This window comes from Quercus lobata, chromosome 8 (assembly GCF_001633185.2).
Source record: "Quercus lobata isolate SW786 chromosome 8, ValleyOak3.0 Primary Assembly, whole genome shotgun sequence".
Classification (NCBI taxonomy): Eukaryota; Viridiplantae; Streptophyta; class Magnoliopsida; order Fagales; family Fagaceae; genus Quercus; species Quercus lobata.
In genome coordinates this window covers 14,294,154-14,304,173 of record NC_044911.1, presented here as the reverse complement: position 1 = coordinate 14,304,173, position 10,020 = coordinate 14,294,154, and the positions used below count along the sequence as shown (strand labels likewise).

General features: G+C 31.9%; 1 protein-coding gene across 1 annotated transcript; it reads right to left on the bottom strand.

The window, feature by feature from the left end:
• Window positions 1–3,908: 3,908 nt before the first annotated feature.
• Window positions 3,909–6,895, bottom strand: LOC115958014 ((-)-germacrene D synthase-like). The gene is made up of 7 exons (XM_031076376.1): window positions 6,744–6,895; window positions 6,348–6,624; window positions 5,750–6,107; window positions 4,877–5,095; window positions 4,650–4,788; window positions 4,313–4,561; window positions 3,909–4,202 (listed from the first exon to the last, which is right to left on the bottom strand). Exons 1-7 carry the CDS (start codon window positions 6,864–6,866, stop codon window positions 3,909–3,911), a joined length of 1,659 nt encoding a protein of 552 aa, XP_030932236.1. The 5' UTR covers window positions 6,867–6,895.
• Between the last annotated feature and the right edge of the window lie 3,125 nt (window positions 6,896–10,020).

Here is a 10,020-nt window from a genome sequence, read left to right as displayed (position 1 = left end):
AAATTTGATTTTTAAAATTCTCATTCAAATTTTTGGCTTCATCCAATTTTGCAATCAAATCATCTTTTTCAAGCGTGACCTTTTTAAATTTAGCTTTTAATTTTGCAAAATATTCAAAAGATTTCATACAAAAATTATAAAGCTTGCAATAGGCATCTTGAATATTATCATGCAAATCAAAACAATTAAGAGTTTCCATGACAACAGGGGTCAATGGATTACACAACAAAGATTAACCCTAATTAGAGTGTGCCTACTCTGATACCATTTGATAGGCCACAAACTGAATGACCTCTTGTGATAGAAATTAATTAATTAATTAGCCAAGTTATTAATTAATCAATTTATCATGCAAACGCGTGGTAGTACAAACAAATCACCAATAAACTAATTATGCAACGGAAAATAAATAACATGGTAATTTGTTTACGAATGGGGAAAACTAAATGGCAAAAACCCCACTGGGTGATTTTCAGGTCACCATTTCCGAAACTCCACTATTATCACAACAAGTGGTTACAAGTAAAGGAATCCCAAGTACCTTACCAACCTACAGTTGAACCCTTACTCCAATACCCAATTGGATTTGTTCTGTAGTGACAATTCCCCTTTCTGATGCACGACTCCCAAGTACGTGACTAATCAATTGCACAGATCCCAATACACAACTTCGATCACTAACTAAGAAGGTTATTGGTTACAAAGTTCTTTAGTTCATCCACACGATAAAGATCAAGAAGATACTTGGTCACAAAACTATACGGTGCACATACACAGCAACTTCTTCAAGAGAAAAAGATGAACTAAAGCAAACACTTCATCTCCGATCACAATTTGCTTGAACAGAGTTCACTCAATGCTTGTGCAACTTGTGAACTCTTTGACGACCCTTAAACTGATCCTTTTATATGTCTAGGGTTAGGAGAAAAGAAAGTCCAAAGATAAATTCACGGATCCCAAGAAAATCAGATTGGAATTCTGAAAATCTTAAACCTCGACAGATAGCAGGTGTCGAGCAGCTGTCGAGAAGGTGTCGAGCACACCGAATGTAGAACAGTTTCCTTAAGCTCGATAGATGCAGCTGTCGAGTTTTAATGATTTTGCACTCTGAACTTGTTTTTTTGAACAAACTTGAAGGATTCAATATTTGATCTTGAAACAAGGTTTCTTGAAGTATTTAAAGACATCATAGATCGACCCAAATATAAGTAAAGTACATTTTGTTAAAAGATAAACCAATTACATAAAATCATGACATATGTTCTTAACATGTGAAACGCATATGTCCTAACAATATGCACAATGTTTGGATAGCAAGTGGATAGTAGTAAAAGGAGGAGAATGAAGTAGAGAACTTGGAGAAATAAGAGAACTTTTAAAACAGTGGTGTTTTATGTGTTTAGGAAACAAATTATATATATTTTAAAGGACAGAGTTTAGTTATAAAATTAGTTGTAGTTTAAGGTTACAACTTTATTCAATATCTTTTTATTGTAGGTTAATTTTGACAAATCCACCCTTAGATTATATCTATTTTTTATATCCTCCTTACTTGCAAAATTTCTAGAAAATTGAATATCAATAGCTATGTCATCAATAAATAGTTTAAATTGCAAGTTTTTGTAGTTTAAAATTATGCATAAAATATAAGTTTATAGATTATAGAGTAAATAATATCCAATTGATACAAAATTTGACTTGCATATTAAGAGCATAAAAAACATGTAATTCAACGGTCAGATTTTCAAAATATGTAGTAATGATTATTTTATTGAGTAAGGTTGTATCCTTAAATTACAATCAATTTTGTAACTAAATTTTATCCTATTTTAAAATTCTTTATAGCAGTTAATATTAGCCCAAATAGTGTTAAGTGTTGTATGTGATTACTTGTACGCACATCCCCGCTAAACTAAGACTCCTTTTGTTTTGTCAATAATTTTCCGTTCTTTTTTATTTATTATTATTATTTATTTTAAGGGTAAATTGCCTAGTTAGTTCCTATCTTTTACATCAAATGTCAATTTGATTTCTAACCTTTTAATTGTGTCAATTTAATTTCTAATATTTTAGTATCGTGTCAATTTTAGTTCATACCGTTATTTACTAGATGGTAAAATCTGATGTGACAAACAAAATATTAAAAATTTATTTTTCCTACTACATCAATTATCAATTGTGCAGCCACATCAGACTTTAAAAATAAATATTAAAAAAAAAAAAAACAAATTTTATGTCCACACAGTCAGATTAGATTACACCTCCTAAAAACTTTTTTTTTTCAAGTTCATACGCACAGTGGCTAACAATCTCATGGGAAAAGAAAAGAAAAGAAAAGTATATCATACAAATGGGGAAAAAGCACACCTGAGGTGCTTATCTATGAGGATGGGCTGCCATGAGCTGTTGGTATTCATCAAGGAGGGATGTTGCCCCTTGGTAGATCGTAGTAGGGTGGGTTTGGACGTGTTCAAAATGGAACCTGTTGCCACCTCCTAAAATTTTCTAAAATGCGTAGAAGGCTGAAAACCCAGCCTAAGAACACGCCCTCGTCAACATCCAAAATTCTAATACCTTCTCAACATACGTTCACAGCGAAAAACGTTGGATCCTTAGCCCCACCGCCCTCGTCACCAAATTTCTCACTGTCTGGCATGCCACATGTCACGAGAACGCTCGCCACTGCAGCGCGGATGCCGCTCAGTTCCTCTTTATTGAAGGAGGAACCTTCGCTGTCCTCTCCTCTATTGCTCTCCTCTCAATCTTCCTAATTCTCCCTATCAACCTCTACGCCGGAACCGCTTCTCCAAACGATGATCAGTTCATCGAAACGACAATCAACCACATCGCCAAAGGCACTCCTTTACTCTGGATCCATTTCCTCTTCGTCGTCGTTGTCACATTGGTTCGTTTCGGTCTCTCTGCGATCTTTAATTCAGTGTGTGTTCTTAGGCTCGGTTTTTTGGGATTTTAGAAATTTTAGGGAAATTAATCTGACTTCGTGTGAACATAGATTTTGGGATTAAAAAAAAAAAAAAACTGATATGGCTACACATTTGGCAATTGAGGTGTAGAAAAATAATTTTTTATTATTTTGTTAGACATATCAGATTTTTCCATCTAAAAGATAATGATATGGATCAAATTGACATGATACTGAAAAGTTAAGGACTAAATTAATACAATTAAAAAGTTAGGGATCAAATTAACATTTGGGGTAAATGATATAGACCAACTATGTAATTTACCCTTATTTTATAAAAACACATCACAAAAAAAGAAAAAGAAAAAAAGTGGGGTAGCATATATAAATATATATATATATATATATATATATATTCCAGAGCTTAAATAAAAATTTAATATATCAGATTGGGACCCACTACAGCTAATAAAGATATTGTGAAGATTTGTGGCATTTTATTGTATTCTTAAACTTCTTTTTTGGTTTAGTGTTTGTTTGGAAACTTCTCTAACTTTTTTGCTGAAAATATTTATACCAAGAGGTAGCTAAAAGCCTAGTACTGTGTTTAACAAAAAGCTTCCTTAATCTCTCAATTGCCCTCGCGATAACTCATAGCATAGAATAGATAGTAGTGTAGGGAACCAAAAGAAAGCCGCAACTTGAGAAATTTCAAGTGAAACTTTACCATCCCCCACTAGAATGGCACGATAATTTTAATCTCATCCCACAAAAGAATACCACCAGTAGTAAATCTCACAATCATTATTATAATAATAATTATTTTTGTAAACATAGTGCTACATTATTAAATGAGAAAGCAAGATTTTCCTTTTATTTTTATTTTAAAAATGGTCCCCATATAATATTAATGGACTTGGATCCTATTCAAGCCTATGATTCTTTAGAGATTTCTTGTTGAAAGATTCATATTTTGTCACCCCAGTCATATTGGTACTGGATCTATAAGCACTAATGCAACATTATTTTTCATCTCTTTTCCAACGTGAGTGTAGCCATCCCCTTCCTTGTAAATGACATCTATTACTCGTGCAAGATTAAGAACACGCATAAGTAGAGGCATGGGAACAACAGTAGGCCTTATACACTCCTCATTAATATCCTTCCATGCATTAGCAACTTGCCTGTTGAAATCATCATGGACTACTTGTTCTGAGACACCATGTTGCTTCATGTAGCATTCAACTGCTGAGGCAGCATGCCCTCTCTCTTGCTCAAACTACACACAAAGTTTTCCAAATGGGTAAGTAGAAAGTTGGCAACACATGTATATGAAATAGACCTCGCACACTAGCTTGTGAAACTTGATAAGATTTTTGGATTGCATACCTTATGTGACTTCATGTCATCCATGAGTCTACCAATTACAGATGAAGCTGTAATAATCTTGGGGTTGCCGAAGATCCAATCAAATGCCTCTTTTGTAACGATGTCACCCATGCCAAGGAAAGAGATAGCTGTGAGCATAGGGTAACCAGATGTTTTAAGTGCAATATGCATATACTCCTCCATTGTTGGGATGTAATTTCGGTGGAACCATTTGGCTTCATCAAAGTATGCCCGAACCAAAAGTTTCATCTAAGGTTTGAAAAACATAAATGAAATAAGCACATAGCATGAAAAAGTTGACAGAAAAACATGAAAAGTTAGGTTGCTTGAATCTTACAGCATCTTTTGCATAGCTAACACGGTATGATCTTTCTTTCTTGGCCAACTCATTTTCAATTACTTTGAATACATCAAAGAGTGCACGATAACATGTTTGCATGTATTCTGGAAGTTGATCCATACAGCTAATATCCCACCTGAAAATATCATGTACCAATTACAAAAGTTAGATTGACATTATACATCTTAGTCTTAACATATATATTAATTAATCAATTTATGAACCTCTCAATTGCTTCAGTGAAGAGTTCGAGTTCTTCAAGTGTGCCATAAACATCATATATATCGTCTAGAATGGATGTCATGGAAATAACTTTGGTTAGTATTTTTCTTGCAAGTGAATATTGGGGCTCAAAGTAGACCGCGACTATCCAAAAGTAGCACTCAACAACTCTATCTCTTGCAAAAGGTAGTTTCCTTGCAAAATCTAAATCTTTCCACCACCTACAATTTGGATATAACAATTAATATTGATTGATTGAAAGTAAACAAAAATAGGAAAATTCTAGCTAGGGCTATTATAAAATTGTACTACAAAAAATTTATAAATTGATCTATTAAGAATATGATTGCTGTCACTTAAATAATCTAATAAATGAATATTTCAATTACTTATTTGTGATTTGTGATATGTCAATTTATAAGGTTTGTATAGTAAAATTTGTAGAATTTTTAACACCACTTCCAAAAATATATACAAGTCAGTATTAAAAAAAATAAAAAAAACATTAATAAAAACAAAGAAATTTTATATTTTCATAGATAGCGAATCCGATAAGGATCTTTTAGCTCCTGACCACAAAATTCATAACTTTCCTTTCTTCTAAAAATAAAAGTCTAAAATCATAATATGCATATCTCAAATATTTAAAATGAACCAAAAAGTTTTAGAAAATATAGAAGAACTATACTTTTAGGAAAATATATATTAAATACGTTTTAGTTTATTTATTTATAAATAAATATGTTTAATTTAGTGAGTTATGTACATAGTACAATGGTAATAAGAGAAAACAAAATTAACCAATAAGTACTTATAAAAACTTCTTTATTTTTTAAGAAAATGTAAATACATTTTGATATTAAATTATATATTACCTAGTGATTTCACTAAGTTCTTCTTTGTGCAATGACTGCACCAGGTTAAAATCTAATATTGAAAGCTTGAGCAAAGCTTTGTTGTGTGAAGCATCCTGTTCATAGATAGAAATGTATCGCCGAGCCTCTAGCCTTGGTATGCCCTTATGCAGGGGTTGTTTTAGGGCATGAGTTACTTGTGCTTTAGGGGATGCTATGGACTTAAGGTGAATTGTAGTGAACTGAAGGGCCTCATCAAGAATTTCTTCTCCATGGACCCTCAAATGTGTAGCTTCATAAAAGGCTAGTATGCCTTCAACGTTGCTGGTCAAGCTTTCCTTGAATTGACCATCTTCATCTTTGAACTTGTTAAAAGCATCTGTTTAATAAACACCAAACTTATTTAATGAATAAGATGAATATTACACACACACACACACACACACACACACACACATAAAATATGGACCAACCAGCACATCACTAAAGACATATCCGGCTTAATTTAGAAAATTAGACTCTTGTCTTACCACACACACACACACATAAAATATGGACCAACCAGCACATCACTAAAGACATATCCGGCTTAATTTAGAAAATTAGACTCTTGTCTTACCACATGAAACCTTAAATCCTTGTTGACGTAGTAGTCGAAAACGAAGGGAAACATTGTAGAGATCATCATCTTCAACATCATTATGGTCATTATAAGTAGCATATATATGTTCTAGAGCTTCTTGGATTTCTCTTTCAAAGTTATAAGCCACGCCTAGGTGCTGGAGTGCATCAATCAAGCCCAACTGTTGTGAAAGATGACCTGCAGATGTTAAGAGCTCTTTTCTTACCTCTTCTTTTAGCTCTTCAACTTCACGTACTTTATGGAAATGAATATTCTACACCATGAATTGCATGAACAAATAATTATATTGCAACAAAAAAAAAAAAATGCTATAAATATTATAAATTCTACTACATAATTTTTAAAAACTAAGATAGCAAATAATCGTGTTACCTTGTCCTCTGAAGTATTGTTAATAAAACGGTCACCCCAAATGCTTGGATGGAAATTTGCTGTCCGGCGAACAACCTCTGATTTGGCATTTTGGGATGGAGCCCCTGATACTTGGATAGACATTTTTTCTAAGTTCAAGGACGAGTCTTAGTTTTGAATGGTATGATGGGATTTGTTCTGTGAACTTCTTGAGCGTGATATAGAATGCCTTCAAGGCCACGTTATTTATAAGCAATGGAACGAAATGTAGTAGAATAGCTTTATGGTAGGTGAGTGAGCATCATGGAAAGATTGTATATTTTTATTGATTAGAATAATCAGTAAAGTATAATTTTTGATGCACAGTTAAGCATGATGAATCATTTCTCATTAGAATAACCAGTTAATTATTACTACAATTTTTTGAGGAATAGTTAGGTATGATGAATCATACATCTCAATTGACTGTAGATAATGAACATTGCACGTATCGAAATGGAGGGCACAGGTTGGGAAGCGCATTTTGCACTTCCCAGACGCACGTTTGTGTTTCAAATTATTATTTTTTTTTTCCAGCTGTAACTTTTTGACTTTTCTTCTGTGAACAATGCTCTCATGTACTGTTCATAGGTCATACAAACTACACTTTTCAGCAATTTTTTTATTAAAAATAGATCTCACGGTACTATTCACACATTTAAAAATTATTTTATTATAGTGTTTTTCAGTTTTCATTTTCAATTTTCAGCTGTATCCAAACGGACCCCTAGTATATAGAAGAGAAGTTTACCTTCAAACTAATTTGAAAGAAATTTTTTCAAATCTATCATATGACAATTGATAAAATCATTTACATGTATTTTTAGTTATATAACTTATTTAATGAGTTATATGACTTTATTTAAATATGAAAATAGATGGTGTTAAAAAAAATATATTTTCCATTGGTAAAAAATAAAGAAAAATCCTGAATAGTATAAAGTGTTTTGGCTAAATATTGTTAAAATCTAAATTTATAGGCAGTTAAACGAGGAGAGAGATAGAATTCGGTAGGAAGATTCTGACATCAAATTTTACTTTCGAATTGCGGAATTGATTTAAATATTCTCTCTCTTGCTTCCTATTGGTACTGTCCTCTTTTTTTTTTTTTTTTTTTGGCCGCGTGATACATGTTGGTCTCTCTTGCTTCCTATTGGTACTGTCCTTTTATTTTTTTGCCGCGTGATACATGTTCCGTATTACTGTTCTTTTATTTTTTGCTTCCTATTGGTACTGTCCTTTTGATTTCTTAGTTGATTTTGATTTTTATTTTTGGTGATGGTTTTTTTAAAAACATAAATGCCGCTGACAAGGTTTTAACCGAACAAACCACCAAGTTACTTCACACTTTGATAACTATATTGGAAGCTAAATTATTTATTCTGAAAATAAATAAATATTTCAATAAATAAAGTATATATTTTTTTAAACCAATAGTTATAATTATAACTACAGAGGACACACACAGGAGCGGAGGTATGCCTCACACCTTATTTAAGAGCTGACCCCCAGATTATCAAAAAAAAGGGCTGACCCCCAGATTATCAAAAAAGAAAAAGAAAAAGAAAAAAAAGAAAAAAAAATGAAAAGAAAAAACCAGACCCCCAGATTATCAAAGACAGAAAAAAGAAAAAAGAAAAAAAAGAGAGCAGACCCCCAGATTATCCAAAAAAAAAATAATAATAATAACTGACCCCTTATGAGAAAAGCTTGGCCCTTTATCACAAATCCCAAGTTTTCAACTTTTGACTTTTCCTTTCGTCCTTTGAGCATATAGGCCATATATCACATTTTCTCTTTTTTTGTTTGAGGGCCAAAATGGGTAAATGTCCATTTTCAAAAAAAAAAAAAAAACAAAATCTAGTATTTTAGTCTATTTTTTAAACTAATTAGAAAAATGTTCATGTTTTGAAATTCGATTTTTTTAAAATCGAATTTCAGTTTAAAAATCAATTTTTGGACAATCAAGTTATAACAAATTGAAAATTAAAAAAAAAAAAAAAAATTCTAGAACCCTATAGTGGTGTTTTAAGAAACCCTAAAGTGACGTTTTAAGACCCTATAGCGGCGTTTCTAAACTCGAGCTCTATGAACTCGAGTTCCATGCAATTTTATTTTATTATTATTTTTTTTTAAGTTTAATCACCCCATACTTATCACCTCATACCTATAGTGATGTTTTAAGGACCCTATAGTGGCGTTTTAAAACTTGATTTTTGAACAATCGAGTTATAACAAGGGTATTTCCCTAATTAGTTTGAGAAAAATGACAAAATGCTAGATTTTTTTTTTTTTAAAGGGGAATTTGCCTATTTTCTCCCTTTTTGAGTGAGACCATATCTTATATCTATTTTAAGGACCCTGCGTGCGAAGATATCCCATATTTATTTAAGGACCTAGCTAGGTTATATTGATGTGAAAATTATCATCAGAGAGTAGGGAGACCGTAAGGGTATAATATTAGACTCTTTTTTTTTTTTTTTTTTTTTTTTTGACAACACACAATATTAGACTTTTAGTAGCAACTAGTGACATGAAGCAAATTCGGGATAATTTTTGTGCTAATGGGCATCTTGTTGATGAAGTCCAAACTCTTCTAATCAGGTGTAGGTTTTAGAGTATCTTTGAAAATCATTTATTTTACTAAAATTAAAATTTTTTTTATCTAAAAGTACGTAAATAAATAATTTTAAAATAAAATAAAATAAAAGCTGACTGCGTATGCTTTACCGCAGCATAATATGACTATATGGATGGTGGGGAGTCCTCCTTTACTTACGGTCATTAATTGCATTTGTTTTTGTTTTTGTTTTTTTTTGTTTTGTTTTGTTTTTTTTTTTTCTCTCAAAAAAAAAAAAAATTGCATTTGTTTTTTGGTTTCTTCTTCTATATTGTTCGCTTCTTGTTCTACAATTCATATTAGTAACTTTTTTATTAAAACAAAGGAGATTAACATTAATTTAATTGAAAAGAGACTAACATTAATTTTAAATTAGAGAGGTATTTGATATTGCAAGGTCACGATTTGGGGCCCAAGCCTTAAGAGATATGGGGTCTTGGTCCAATGAGCCTAAAAATAATGAATTTGTAGAGAATGGGTTGTAGAATTAGGTCTTAGCGAATTGGACAACGGTCAGTATTGGGTTATACCACGATTAACACAAATGAAACACATTGATATCCTTAGACCATAAGTCCGAGGAGGCTAAATGAAAATACATTGATCACCGTTGAATATTATCACAGTTTAGATTGCTAC

What these genes read in the sequence shown, in the direction of transcription:
- LOC115958014 (XM_031076376.1), bottom strand. Translation starts at nt 6,866, where the DNA reads ATGTCTATCCAAGTATCAGGGGCTCCATCCCAAAATGCCAAATCAGAG. An exon ending in GAACTTAGTGAAATCACTAG is followed by an intron (nt 5,096 to 5,749) that starts GTAATATATAAT and finishes TCCAAATTGTAG; the next exon opens with GTGGTGGAAAGATTTAGATT. An exon ending in TTCACTGAAGCAATTGAGAG is followed by an intron (nt 4,789 to 4,876) that starts GTTCATAAATTG and finishes TGATATTTTCAG; the next exon opens with GTGGGATATTAGCTGTATGG.